The following is a 14940-nucleotide window of genomic DNA, read 5'->3' as shown; positions in this document are numbered from 1 at the left end:
ACTGGTTGGGGTTTGAATTAGTTTCTTGGTTATGCTCAGTTGTTCTGCAACCAGACATTGCAAACACCCTATGGGTTGTTCACAAAATGATTGCTGTGATTATTCTCTCTTCATGCCACTGCACTGGATTTAAGTAGGAAGTGATGGTGACCATATTTACAGATTATCTGCAAACATTCATGCTTGTTCAATGAATTCAGTGTGCAAACAGCTTAAAAATGGCCATGAGAGAAATTATTTCTGTAGCATCGAGGGTCCCACTGTGCTAGACACTGTATAAACACATCATAAAAAGAGAGTTTCTTCTCAGATCTTACAGTCTAAGACCCCAATCCTGCATGTGTTTAAGTTTATGCACTGCAAGTAGTCCCCTTGAGGTCAACGAATGATACACAGTGTATAAAATTAAGCATGTCTTTTTGCAGAATCAGGGTTTATATTAATTTAGATTGTAATCTCTTTGGGGAAGTAGTTGTGGTGGTTTTTTTTACTTTATGTTTGTATAGTACCTAGCACAATGAGGCCCCAGTTCTGATGTAGGGCCCATGGGTGCCACCACTGTACCAACAATAAATAAGAACAGGAGCACTTTGAGTACAAATACTCATACCAGTATTTACAGATTCTGTATTTGTGCAAACCTTATTGCAAATAAACTTTCAGTCCCCTGAATTAAAGTTCATGAATCATTATTGCGAATGACAGTGAAGTAAATGGCTGGGTTTTACTTGCAAGAACATTCACAAATACAGTTTGGCCGAATTCACCCAGCCCTGCTCAGTATTAGTCTCGGGGGTGGGAAGTGAGGGCGAGGATAGAGAACAGGGGAGAAAATAAACATACCCAATGAAGTGCACTTCATACTAGAGCTGGTTGAAATTTTTTGAATTTTCAAAATTTCAAAAAAGCAGCATTTTTGGACAAAATATACCCCCTTACCTCCCAAAGTATCACTTTTTGACTAACTCTTCTTAATATGTTTTTTCCAAGAGCTGCTGCCTCTTTCCTATGTAGGATCCTGCAAACATTTTGGTTTAAGTGGTAAATAAATTCCACAGTCTGCCTTTCTGCAGCCTGTCTGGGTCCTGGTTTACTGTAGACTAAGGGGAAAATTCTTGTGGGTGCCCTGGGTTAAAATAATCACAGTGCACCATCTTCTGCAAAGCACTAAGTGAAGACAGTCCTCAAATAAAGTGTTTCTCAAATCAATTTTCAGCCAGTGGTTATATCCAGTGCTTTCCTTAATTCTCATTACTAAGATTCCTATGCTTCTCCATAAATCTAGCTACATTATAGCCAGTGCTGAAGGGAAATCCAGAAGCAAGATCCAATTCTCAGCGTCCCTGATTCAGCATGAGGAAGTTTTAGTTGACACTGATGTGACTGTATAAGCGTTTTGAATTACAAGACTAATAGGAACTCCTGGGTTTTACAATCCCCTCTTTTCTCATCTTTTTGAAGTGGGACATTTTGTTGCAGAATGACACCTTGCTTATTTTATATTTGTTCATCATACAAGGATACTGTAACCTATAACATATAGTGGCTAAGCATTATTGTATCCCCTTATCTTCTGTATTTGTTACACTTTCTCTTAATACTCACATAAGAAAATATTTTGCAACATCAAGATTTCTGTTTAACTTTAATACAAAGTAACTAAAATGGGCTCCTGTGTCCAGGTTACAGGTGTTTTTTCCCCCTGTTCCACCCTAAAGTTTCCAGTTTGTGACATCACCCTATTTGTTTAGCTTTAATCCTTCACAAACACACATGCTGGGTGAAAGGAGACATCTTTAATATAACTTTTCTACATTTAAAAACATCCCTTATTCCCACCCTCAAAAAAATTACTATTAAAGTGACAGAATGACAGCAACACACAGACAAAGAGAATATTAGAGGCAATAGGGGTTGTCCACAATATGCCTTTCCTTCTGGTGTGCTCCAGTTGTTCCCCATGAAGGCTGTCAGGTTTATTTTTTAAGGGTTTCTTCTTTCATCATAAAACATTCCTTGTAAAAAAATTTATATATATATATATATATATATATATATATATATATATATATATATATATATATATATATATATCCAATGCAATTGTTGTGCCAAACTCTGAGAAGTGCCACCTTGGTTGTCAAGTTTCTGGAGTTTGAACAGTTGTCCCTGGAACAGCTGCATTTCTGTAAGCCCAGGGCAGGTGGCCCAAGCTAGCCACTTGCCACTCATAACCCCAGGCTGAAAGATCTGTCTGGTTTTGTTAACAGTCCAAAAGTGTTCATGAGTTAAAATTTCCTTTCCTTTCATTTTTCTATAATGTAAAGTACAAATCCAGTTCAAAACCACTGAGTATCTCCCCAACCTGCTTTCAAGAAATAATTCTCATTGGCATAAAAAATATTCACACCACCACCAAAAAATCCCCGCCTTTGCCTCCCCCTTCCTTAAGAAGGTCAGTGATTTCACATCACTATCCACATAATTTAACTCTTTGTACGCAGTCTGACCACAGTTCTGGGTGTGGAGTTAGTTTAAATAAAAGTGTCTTTGGCTCTCCTCTTTCAACAAAAGGATTTTTATCCTCCACAATATGTCTTAAGTATTGTATCTGAAATGCCAAGTACTGTAGTATGAAGTCCCATTGCCTTCCCGGTGTTCTTGTCCTTGAAATGCCTGAGATAGATGCTGAGCCGTGGTGGGCTTGTCTGAAGGAAGAGAGGAAGGGGACTCGGGGGTCTTTGAGTCAGCAGTTCAGCTCAGGAGAGATCCACCACAGAAGGAATAACGGCGAGCTGAAAACCAAGATCAGAAGCTGTTACAAACCCACTCGATTTCAGCTCTGAATGTCACCAATTCTACTAGGCAGAGATCTACTGGGGGAGAGCCCAGGGAAAGAAGAGGTGAAGGACAGGTCTAAAACCAGTACAGATCCTTGCTTTTTTCCTGAGGCTGCAAACCTGAGAATGGAGAGAAGGGGAAAAAAGGGGGAAAGAAGAAAAACAGGTACAAGATGTTTAAGGACAGAGAAAGCCAAACACCACTATTTCCTTGTGAGAGTGGAGAAGGGATCTAAAGTGAGGCTCCCCAGAATGAAAGGCAGTGGTGAAGCAAAGGGAAAAAAAACAACCACCAAACTAGGCCAGGGAAAAGTGTGGCTCCCTGTTTTCTCTAAAGCTTAGAGGGATCATTCATTGTGGTCAGAATAACCATGTGCCCACTACTGAGAAATGCTTCCCAGAAACCGTTCCCTGTTTCTGTGCGCTCACCCTCCGAGAAACCAGGGCTCTCTCTGTCTCACCTTTCCAGGGAAAACCGAGCTGCGAAAAGCGTCTCCTGAGCACCTGATCGCACATAAAAGAGCAAATATCAGCTTCCCTGGGGGAGGGGAAACCGCTGCACTTTCCCCCGAGCAGAGCCATCGTGCTTCCCCTCGCCCAGCGGAGGAGAGCGGCTGGGGGGCAGGTGAAGCCTGGAAACACCTCGCTGGGGCCTGCCGGCGGCCTTCGCACGAGGGCAGCTTGTGCTGGGGCCAGGCGGGGCCCTTAGGCAGCAGCCTTCCCGTTCCGCGCAGGCGGGGCCGTCTGGAGCCGGCTCCCAGCTCCCAGCTCTCCTGGGCCCCGGGGAGCGCGAGATCGGGCCCGGCACGAGCGCATCGGACCGGGCCCCTTACCTGCGTCCACATTGAGGCCCAGGCCCTGGGCCATGTCCCCCGGCGGGCTGGGGAAAGGGCCCGGCGCCGCCCAGGCCGCGCTGGCGGGCTCGCTCTTGCCCAGCTCGCACTGGGGGCTGCCGGGCGCGGGCGCCGAGGCGGGCGGCAGGCGGTGCGGGCGGACCGAGGCGGCGGGCAGCAGCAGCGGGCTGTAGCGGGGGTCGAAGTGGGCGCCGTAGACCTCGTGCATGGCGGCGGGCCGGGGGTAGGCGGAGGCCTGCGCGCCCAGGTAGGGGTGCGGGTGCGGGTGGTGCCAGGGCTCCGGCCCGCCCTGGTGCAGGTGGCCGTGCAGCGCGGCCGGCGAGTAGGGGTCGGCCCCGGCGAAGGGCAGCTCGCTGTGGCCGGCGGCGGCCAGGGGACTGCCCAGGCTGCTGCTCAGGGAGGCCGGGCCCGAGGAGGGCTGGTACGCGCTGTTCCAGAAGGAAGCGGGGAAGCTGCGCTGGCTCATCGGGAAGGAGCCGTCTGGGGAGAGAAGGGAAGAGGGGGGAGTAGCGTGAACACAGAGAAACCTCCCCTTCTCTGCGCCCCAATTGATCTGCAAACTGGGCACCCCTGAATCCACCCCCACGGAGACCCCCAGCAGGCCTCCCCAACAGACCCCAACAGCTCACACACGCAATAAACCACCAGAGATCAACTTCCCTAGAGCCCCTCCCGCTATCCATCCAACAGACCCCAACAGCTCACACGCTCAGTAAATCAGAGATCCGATCCCCAAATAGACCCTCTCCAGCTAACCATCCAATAGATCCCGAAACAGACCCCCTCCGGCCAACCATTCCAGTAGATTCCCGAGCAGATCCCCTCCAGCTAACCATCCAACAGGTCCCCAGACAGCTCTCACACGCTCAATCAGAGATTAATCTCCCTGGAGATCCTCAAACAGATCCTTCTCCGGCTAACCATCTACAGTACCAACTGCCTGTCAGATCTCTGCCTCCGACAGATCCAGGCCTTTGTTTCCTTGCGAGTTAAAACAATTGTGGCGTCCAAGTTTTTTGTGGTTCTTGGAAAAAGCCCTAGATCGACGGGATTCCTCCCGCCCATCCCCCCATTGATGAAACAAGTCACTTCTGTTCTGCACAGAGTAATTGCCAGTGGAGGAAAATAAAGACCTTAAGGATTTTTAGCACCATGTATATATTTTTACTTAGCATTTACAGACTCAGCATATAAAGACATCTCCCCTCCCCATACTCTTTAGAGGCAGGCAGGTGTGGAATGAGGAGGCATTAGGAGTCAGGTCACTTGTTCTCTGAATGACGGTGAGCAATTCCCCTACCTCTAAAGTTGGGCTAATAATGCTTGCCTGCCTCACAGGTGCGCTGCTAACATTTGTAATGTGTTTTGCAGGTCGCTTAGGACTGTAAGATCTTCACGGCAGGGACTCTGTATTTTATTTGCCAATCAAGCAATATGCAAAATGAAATAATATTTACCAATAGTGAAGATAGCAATGTTAAGTATTCTTAATATGGTATGTTGTGCATGTATGTTGTGAATAAAATGTGCATTAAAGAAGTGTGAGCCAGTGGAAGTTATCTCTGAATCCCTGGCAAGGATCCTTCAGCTGTATTCAGAGAGTGGGATGTAGCACACTACAGGCACCCCCAGCATATACAAGAATATCTTTCATCCCTGCCAAATTTCAACTAGTATTTCATTTTTATAAACCACTGACAGAAATACACGTCGAGATTGGGAAATCTTGAAGCAGAATCTTGGCTAGATTTATAATACAGAGGACTCAAGTCCTTTCCCCCAGGCAAATCTCCCACTGAAGTGAACAACTCACTGGCAATTTTACCAGTATACGGCATGGGCCAGGGTGCTTAAGAATTTGTAATTGTCATCAGGGTTTCAACCTTGTTATAAACCCAACCCGATCCAGTTTATCGTTTTGGACGCTAAAATACAGAATACCTGCTCTGAAATAAAATTTATTGTTACGCAAGAAAACATTCAGAGGGTCTGGGATGGAATGCATTACTGGGAAAGGCTACAAGTTTTATTCTTTGGGGGGGAGTAAGTGGCCGCTAAAGCCTTACATTTAAAGTTAGCTATTGGCTTAGTCATGATCGCCTTCTCTCGCACATGTTGCTGAGTATGCTGTAGAAAACAGTATCCTTCATAATGTGATTTCTCATGAATTTCCTCTCCGCGTGTCTGGTTCTTGTTTTCTTAAAAACTCAAGCGCACTTTAGTTTACTTTTCCATAAGCTGCGCTGCGGGTTTCCCGCTTCCCCACATAGGACGGACGGGGAATAGGCACAAACTTGAAAGGTTTGAACGGATATCTTGAAGTCTTGCTATTCTGGATTTAAATAAGGTATTATTTTTATTTATTTCCCCCCAGCCCCAAAAGATATGGCAATCTATTATATAGCTTGAGCTAGATCTATAGATAATATATAATCTATCTGGGGCGCTGGGACGGGAGCAGTGAAAATGCTTCTACATTAACAAAAAAAAAATCTTATCAATGTACTAAACTAAAAACCAAGGGCCAGATGGTGCTACCCGTTCTGAAGCGCAATGGTATCTACTGGGACTTCTGCTTAAAGACTTATGGTAAAAAATAAAATAAGAACGCATGGTAAAAATCAAATCAGACTAGTTCCTTGTGGGGAACCTCTGTGTTTTTCCAGTTCCTGTAGGTTGAATCACATAATAATTTCGGGGCCATTGTTTAAATTCCGTACACCAATTTCAGCAACATTTTATAGTCAGTTGCATTTCAGTGTCATGGAAGGGAGGAGGGTGGGAGCGGGAAGCGTCGAGAGGCAACACACAACAAGCTGTCTCTTGGTAAAACAAGAAAATACGTCGCTATAATTGTAACTAGACTTAAGCTTTTCGGAGAAGCTAACATAACGCATTTAAGAGCTCAGATTGCTAACCAGGGCACAAAATTTTCGCGACAGAATTTGTACAACTCCTCAGAGCACACATACAGATCAACGCTATTTTATCTGAACAGTCATTTCTCAGTCAGAGAGAGAGAGAGAGAGAGATATTTATGAGCACCTACAACTCTTACGGACTTCAGTAGAATTTATAGGCTCTGCCCTCTAAAAAAAAAATTACTCCAATGAAGCCTAAAATTAACCAATTTCAATTCCCAAAGCTGGGAATATTCGTTGTATAGTTTACATTACAAATGGTTTGCAAAACCAAACCATGGAGCCCGATCCTGTTCCAATTTAATACAGGTTATTTGGGTATTTTTCTGTAAGGAAACAGCATGTCTAACGCCATTTATTTCAGTTTTATTCCCAGCTGGTCAGGGAATTTTTCTTGGCAACTTCATTGCATTTTACCAGCCTCCCTCTCGCCTCGCTACCACTCTGCCTGACATGGTTTCAGCTGCAAGAGCAGAAAACTTCCCATGGGTGGGCTAGCGCTGGCTGGTCGTTGGAGGCGATCGGCTCTAATGAGCCCTTGGAGGGTCGTTTTCCCTTGGCTTTTTTTGTGGAATCATTTTTGCATTAGGAAAGTGCTGTTACTGCCGGGGGGTGGTCTCTGGAAGCCGGCGGGTGCAGGGCTCCTTTAGGGAGACCCAAATGCTGCAGGACGCCCTGAGCCTTTTTGCGAAAATCTTCTCGGTTTTGCTGGTGGTGGTTTTGTTCACGTCCCTTTTTAGCAAGGCATTATGGGAACCCCACCAGAAAGAGCCCCCAGTGCTCACCCCTCCAAGAGCTGGTGCTCCGTGACGTCTTGGCGCTGGCACTGCTGGGCGAGTAGCTGCTGGGCTGGCTAAGGGCCCGGCTGAAGTGCTCATCTACCACGGAACTGATGTCCCCTTGGAAGTAGGTAAACAGGACGCACCGGGAGTTGATGTACTCGGCCTCGGGGGGGCGCTCCTTCTCGGGGCTGCAGTCTTCCTCCTTGATGCTGGCAGGGGCATGGCTGGAGAAGGAGCTACTGCCGCTGCTGGTGCTGGCACTGCTGGCGCTTTCCGGGGCTTCCTGCATTTTCGAGTAAAAGGCTAGTTTCTGTCAGGAAGGGGGGGGGGGGAGAAAATAAACCCAGTCACGCAAAGCGGGGTAACGCGGTGCAGTGCCGTCAGATCCAGCTGGCGAGGAATATGGGTCCGGCACTGCCTGCTAAATCCGTGCTCGGCGTGGGCCATGCGGCATGGATACCGCGTATTACCCCCACCAGCCACGACATACCTTCCGAAGGAGTTCAGAGCAACCCCCTATTCGCCCCCAAGAGCGATACGCAACAGGAGGGTTGCCTGAAGCCCGCTAGTTACCCCCTATCCCTGGATTTAGCCCCTGTGTTCCCACTTCTAGCGCTAGCGAAATGTCTAGCGAAGTAGCTGATTACGTGAGGCGTATATACATCGCACCGAAATGCATGGCATGTATGCGGACCTATGGAGGGGGAGAGACAAGCGATACCTGCTTTGCAGTATAGACAGACACCGCTCCAAGAAACTGCTAGGGGAAATTAACAAATGCAGAGAATCCAGGGGTGTATGTTTTTCACCCGGAGACCAGAGGGAATAACCCTAAACCACAGGAGCCGCGGACAAATCCGATTTGGAGACTTTTTTGGCTCTTGCGTTGGAAGGCAGAAGAATGAAGCGAGGTGGGAACGTGGATCGTTTCAATAAATGCAATTGTGCCAACCCAAGCCTGCCCGGTTACCCATAGAAAATCGTTTCTCATCTATTATATGGAGAGAGGAAACATTAGAAATAAAAGGGTCGGCCCTGCTCTCAGTCAGATCCCCGCTGAAGTCAGTGAGCTCGCAGGAGTGTAACTGCTGAAAAAAATGTTCCCAACGAGGGTCTTATAACTTATAACTGGAGAAAAAGATTGGCAGCTCAAATACAGTTCAGGGGGAAACCACGTACTTGGCAAGCAGGAGCAGAAAGAAACCCACGGTATTTCTTCCAAGACTGGATTGTTTTCACTGGGTTCTTTTAAAAACTGGAATTCACTCGAAAGTGTGCTAAATGTTTTCCAGTTTTTCTAGCGTGTCTGCAGCTGCTAAGGGCAGTTTCTTTAGACATGAATGATTGGATTCGGATATTGCAGACAGAGGGGCTTTCTCAGCTGGGACTCGGGTACAGTGGAGAACTCATGGAAGACAAGGGTTGCGGGGAGAAATGAAGGGAGGCCAAGGGAGGCTCCTTCTCGCTTCGTGCCACCTACTCCGGGCAGGACAGGGGCCTGTTTCAGCGTCCCTGGCCAAGACACGGGACACATTTCAGCATGTCACATCTTCATGGACACCACCTTTCAATTTGGCTTCCAACGCAGCCATTGAATCTAATGAGTCCCCCTCATGTTAATGCTGAGAAAGAGAAGGGGAAAATACCAGCTGCTATTTCTATCCGGTATTCTAGATCTCCTGCAGTAAGCTGCAGGTAAATCAGGAAGACGTGTGAAATATTCTGCCTGAACAAAGACGGATCAACTAAACCTTCCCTAGCCACGTGCAAGCAAAGCAGACTGAATGCATCGCCCGAACCAGGGGCCCGATCCTGTCCTCAGGACTGCACGCACAGCACCCGAGGACTCTATGGTGTCTGTTCGTGAGGGCAGAAAGGAGCCCTGGTGTTTTGGGGCCATTTTTTCGTTGGTGGGGATTTCCCACTCTCCATTTTTGGAGAGAGGGAGGGAGAGAGGGGGAGAAGAGAAAGAAAGAAAGAAAGAAAGAAAGAAAGAAAGAAAGAAAGAAAGAAAGAAAGAAAGAAAGAAAGATTGTTGAACAGGTGCAGTCCTCTTGTAAAGTGAGCTCGGAATCTCGGATCCTATCCGACACAATGAAATAGTCTATGGCTCGGGGTGAAAAGTTCCCTTTACAAGACGGACTTCCTTTGGAACGCAATCTCTCAGTGATTGGCAGTGTCATTGCATTGAAATACGGGGATTACTTGACACGAATGATCACCTGGCCCGTGCAGAACTAGCCAGCAACAGTTTATTCACAAGCACTACCACGCCCACGTTTGTTTTTCGAAATAAACTAACCCGCAATTTACAATTTGGAAGGAATTGATTTAACGTTGCGCTAAAAGCTGAGGCCGGTTGGTGTGGAAAAGAAAATTGCTTGCCTTCCCCCCGACACACTTTTTTGATTTAGTGGAAACAGGAGCAAAGACACAGAACTAACAACCCGACGTGAAATAGTTTAGCATCACCTGCGACCTAACACCTTTTGCCTCCAACAAACTAAACGAAAACCTTCCCCACTCCAAGTGTTCTCAGCTTCCTCCACAACTAGCTGTAGGACTCTGACAGTTTAATAATCAATAGAGCCCCTCCCTCCAAGCTTCAGTGTGCAGAACACTCACGGCAAAGCTATCTCTGTAAAAAACACCACACCCGCCCCATTAGAAGCAAAACCTGTACGATAACATAGCTGTCGAGAGTGACATGTGGCTAAGTCTTTTTCTAAATTACAGCTGCTTGGATTGCAGTGACCACGTTGAGCCGGAATGGATACAGTTACCCCCCTGCAACTTCCAATGAGCATTTACATTCCAACACACCGCACCGACACAGCTAACAATGCAAAGACAACGAACAAGAAGGGACGTCGATTCATTCTTTACACGAAGTTTGGGGAGTTACGTTTACTCACCCTGCAACGGTGGCCCATGAAACTAAAACACGGCACGGGATACAAACGGTGGTGAGACCAGCATACAGCTCCACGGCGCGGGATGCTGCTCTGGGTCAGAGCCTTTAAGCTCCCAGGAAGCTCGGTCTGGTTTGGCATTGCCACAGAGAGGCTTCTCGCAGAGGACACCTCTCCCTCCCTCCCTCCCTCTCCGGCTCTCTCCGCCCAGGTGCCCCACACATACCTGGTGATAAGGACTATAGGCTGCTGCAAAGTAAGGCTGGGGAGGACCATAGACTTGGTACATAACATCCAAACAGCTCATGGCTAAAGGCAGCTGCGAATTGATTTTTTGGATCATCAACTGTTGTTCTGCAAAGTGAAGTGATGCTTCATGGGGGTCTCCTGGGGGTTAGAGTCACTGGTCATTGGCAGGGCGAGTGGGGGGATGAGGTGACCCCCCCTTCCCCTCCCCCTCCCAGAGCTGCCGCTCTTGTCCAGTAATAAAACTCCAGCAAATGAGCTCGGGGCAAAGAGGCTCGCCGGGCTCCAGCCGGGAGGCATTTAAACCCCACGCCCCGCGTCAGGCGAGGGGAGGGGAGCCAGGGACCAATGGGAGGGCGAGCTCCCGCGTGGTGACTGCAGGACCCGGGCTGCTCCTCCGGGTCTCCCTCGGCTCCTCGCTCGCTGCTGGGCTGCCCCGGACTCTCCCCAGCCCGGCGCGGGGTTTACAGGGGCAGCTCTGCCCCTCAGCTCCCAGCCGCCCGAGGAATATGGGGCGGCGCCGGGACAGCGGGCGCTGGAGCAGCCCCGAAGCCAGGCGGGCAGCAGCCAGCACGATCGCAGCCCCCGGGGGGCTCAGGCCGGGCCGGCCCGGCGGCTCCCCCAGCGCAGCTGTTGGCAAGCAGCCCCTTCTCCCACGGGGGTGGGGTGGCGGGAGCGACCCCTGCCGCAGGGATCCGCCCGGGGCTGCGGGGTGGGGGGCAGGACCCGCTCTCCTGGGCGCCGCTGACACTGCGGAGGAAATAATGCTGCAAAGCGAGGCGGGGCGCAGGCTTTCGGAGCCAGAGGAGCTTTAAGGCAGGATGCTGCGCGCCGGCCGGGGTGTGTTTGTTGGGGGGGGGGGGGATGCACTCCCCGCGGCTCCAGAGAGCAGGAGGGGGCAAGCCGGGGGAGGAAAGACCCCGCCCAGCCAGGTTCCAGCCCAAACCTACGGGGCAGGGAACTGACTTTTAGCCGTTTCCCGCTGCAATGAAAATTGTGTAAAATATGACGAACAGTGCGTAGCCCAGATCATGGGTGAGGGAAATACCCTCCCCAAACTGCCCCTGACTGTGACACCCCGCCCCAGACCGCTCCTGATTGTGACACACAAACAAAATACTCCCCAATTGCCCCTGATTATGTCCCTCCCCTCCAACTGCTCCTGACGGCAACAGATGCATCTTTCTCAAATTGTCCTGGTCACTCATCACACTCTCTCACACCCACTGTCCTCAAACTATTCCTCCTTGTGACAACCCCTCCACTTTCATCTGCTTCTGAGGAACTCTGAACGTTCTTCTGGAAAAAAGGACATTTTCTTATTCCTAATGGGTGCCTCTCCAGAGGTGGTAGCACTGATGGAAGCTGTGGTGTAGGCAGGCCTCAGATGTTGTGACCAGTGGTAAAAATGCCTGAGTCCTGTTTAGGCTGTAGTGTGCACTCATGCACTGGTGCACCTGTATCTTTTGGGAATGATGGTACTCACATCAGTAGAGCTATACTTGTGCTACAGCAATAGTGGGAAATTTTCAGAAAAAAACTCAGAGTAGACAAGGCCTAGTTTCAGTTGTGGTTCATATCTTTTTGTCCTAATGCAGATAACCAAGCTAGATGGATCTATGTCCTGTGTCAGTTTCATTCTTCCTGCTTTGCATCCCCACCCCTATTCTCACTTTGCAGACCTGCAATCAGAAAATAAACTCTTTTGTTAACTCCATCCTTGATTTTTCCATTCCATCATCATTCAGCAGGAACACTGAATCCTTTCCTCTCATCTGCACTTCTAGTTAGTCTTGCTGTGTGCTCTATTCTGTGATGACTGTCCCGCCCACCACCTTGACTCTTATCGTTTGTGTATCTCTGTCTTCCCAAATATCTGTTTGTTTTTCCAGTTTTCTCTTCTATTTTTTTAAAAGTCCCTGATTGCTCTCCCTTTAATCATATTTTGGTTTGGTCATGTAGTTTAAACCATCACTGAATCATCTGCCACATAATTTGTCTCTCCCTTTGTGGATCTGTTCCTGTTTTTTATTTGCTGGAAGTTATCCTCTGATCTTGATCCTCCTAGTTTTAAGTTTGTTTCTAACCATTTTCTTTGAAAATAATTTGGGACTGAAATGTTTCATTCCGCATGTTTTAACTAAAGAAAAAAATATCCAATCAAAAGAACAGAGTCAGACTCACACTCTTAGGATATTTAGGAATTTGGATAGTTTCAACCACAAAATCAGACATTTGTTAATTTAAAGATGACTGAAACAACAACCAAAGGACTGGATCAGCAAAGAGGGGAAAGGGTTAATCTTCACACAGGAAGGGTGAAACCTTCCAATAATACTAAAACATTCTAAATTCCAGCAAAGATGATACCTATACATTTAATATTATTTAAAGGGGAGAACAAAAAGAATAGTCCAGATCCTCCACTGGTGTAAACAAGTGTAGCTTCATTGGCTTTAAGTTGAAGACTATGTACATTTACATTTCATAACTATTAACCTGAAGAATGGAAGATAACAACTGTTGGTTACTACTCATCTGATGGGGAAAAGAATCTGTGATGCAGAGGTGAATGATACCATATCTTATTCTCAATCCCCTGAGACATCCAATCATCTAGAATAGTTCATAGTGTGGTTTGTGAAAAGAGATGAACTTTTAGCGGCTTCTCAAGCATATGAAATCAATCAAAAAGTAGAACTCCATATCTGGGAAAATAAGAAAAAATATTATGTAGACCTTACTAAACATTCACAAAATTATGACAACTTTGTACATATTAACTAAAAAGGATGGAAACTTCGTATTTAAAAATGTTTGGCATTTTCAAAGTGAATTTTATCACCAAACATTGATAGATGAAAAATGTATATTTGTCAATTTTGCTACAAACGATGACAGGAACTGTTCTGACAGCCAACCCCCAGCTAAAATCGCATTAAAGACTGTTATATCTAAATTTTTTGACTATGACCCTTTACAGCGCATATTCAATTATGCTAATTTTACTTCTTCCCTTTGTTCCATTAAGGACCAATACATTCCATACTTGGGAATAAAATTAACACTAAAGGGCTCAGTAGCCAGAGCACAGGCCTGGAAGTCAGAAGACTGGGAAGGATTTATTCCAGGGTAAACGATTGAATTGTTGTGTGACCTTGGGTAAGTTACTTTATCTCTCTGCTCCCCAGTTTCCCCATCAATAAAATAGCTGTAGATGGGTATGATAGGTGGCCATGGGAGCAGGAAAGAAGGATTGAGGGCATTAGATCCTTTAAAAAAGAGTGCATAGGCTCTCTCACTCATTATCATTTTATTTTTTGGGTGTGGAAGGGGTTGTAGGCGTTTCACTTCCATGATAGCCCTTGTGCTGGAGGGAGGTAGTCTTTGGGACACGCAGTCCCTCTGTGGCTGTCTTTCAAAATACTTCTGTCAACAAGGGAAAGCCCCTCTGCTCTCTGCATTAGGATGTTGCAAGCATGATTATAATAGTGTTATATCTTCGACACAGATGTCCCATTCTGACACCAGCATTGCCTCTGCACTGAGCCATAGCAAATGTCCAGGGCCTTGCATGTTGGCTTTCCAAAGAAGGAGAAATCAGTGATGCCGAGTCTGGGTATATTCTAAGTGTGACTTGCTTTATTTACATAAATACACCATGTCTGAAACAGCGATGGTTAAACAGCATGCAAGGCAAGCCTTTCTTTCAGGAATCCCAGCCCAACACCAATGTCCATTTCCCAGAGAGCAACTCTGCCTCAAGAATTGACTGTAATAAGATAAACTCTCCTGCTGCTCATACAGCTTCCTCTGCAAGGACTACTGCCTCTACACCAGTGGATCTAAAACTTTTGTACTGGTGACCCCTTTCACATAGAAAGCCTCTGAGTGTGACCCCCCCCCGCATGAATTAAAAACACTTTTTTATATATTGAGCACCATTGTAAATGCTGGAGGCAAAGTGGGGTATGGAGTGGAGGCTGACAGCTCGCGACCCCCCATGTAATAACCTCGTGACCCCTTGAATGGTCCCAATCCCCAGTTTGAGAACCCCTGCTCTACACAGAGATTATTGATGAAAACATTAAATAGCATTGTGCCTACTACTGATCCCTGCAGAACCCCACTAGAGACACTTCTATTCAGTGAGGATGCCCCACTGATGATCACTTTTTGAGATCTGTCAGTTAACTAGTTCTTTGTCCATTTCACATGTGCTTTATTGAAATAGTATAGTGTTAATTTTTTTCAATGGGCTTTCCATTTTTGCATGGTGTTTATCTTCTAAAGTCCCAATCCATTTAAGCATGTGCTTAATTTGAAGTGTGTGAGTAGTGATATTGAAGTTAAATGGACTACTCATGTGTTTAAATTTGCTTTGC

At 47.0% G+C, this 14940-nt stretch overlaps 1 protein-coding gene across 3 annotated transcripts; it reads right to left on the bottom strand.

The window, feature by feature from the left end:
* Positions 1 to 2605: 2605 nt before the first annotated feature.
* VGLL2 (vestigial like family member 2) lies at positions 2606 to 10823 on the bottom strand. 3 transcript variants are annotated; one of them, XM_038396616.2, is made up of 5 exons: positions 10536 to 10823; positions 7401 to 7707; positions 3674 to 4174; positions 3270 to 3344; positions 2606 to 2795 (listed from the first exon to the last, which is right to left on the bottom strand). In XM_038396616.2, the coding sequence occupies exons 1-4, from the start codon at positions 10650 to 10652 to the stop codon at positions 3298 to 3300; spliced, it is 972 nt and encodes a 323-aa protein (XP_038252544.1). In that variant the 5' UTR covers positions 10653 to 10823; the 3' UTR covers positions 2606 to 2795; positions 3270 to 3297. The 3 variants fall into 3 exon arrangements, with proteins under 3 accessions (XP_038252544.1, XP_038252543.1, XP_038252545.1); XM_038396615.2 differs by having other exon boundaries at positions 3302 to 3344; XM_038396617.2 differs by lacking the exon at positions 3270 to 3344.
* Between the last annotated feature and the right edge of the window lie 4117 nt (positions 10824 to 14940).

The sequence above is a fragment of the Dermochelys coriacea genome, chromosome 3 (assembly GCF_009764565.3).
Source record: "Dermochelys coriacea isolate rDerCor1 chromosome 3, rDerCor1.pri.v4, whole genome shotgun sequence".
Lineage (NCBI taxonomy): Eukaryota > Metazoa > Chordata > Testudines > Dermochelyidae > Dermochelys > Dermochelys coriacea.
Note: the sequence above shows the minus strand (reverse complement) of the source record. Positions and strands in the feature narration are given on the sequence as shown.

Bases quoted from the DNA above. Each gene is read 5' to 3' on its own strand.
- VGLL2 (XM_038396615.2), bottom strand. From the start codon at position 10,652: ATGATCCAAAAAATCAATTCGCAGCTGCCTTTAGCCATGAGCTGTTTG. The intron at 4,175-7,400 runs GTGAGCACTGGG...TTCTCTCCCCAG, and splicing joins GAGCACCAGCTCTTGGAGGG to ACGGCTCCTTCCCGATGAGC. The intron at 3,345-3,673 runs GTAAGGGGCCCG...ATGTGCGATCAG, and splicing joins GGGCCTCAATGTGGACGCAG to GTGCTCAGGAGACGCTTTTC.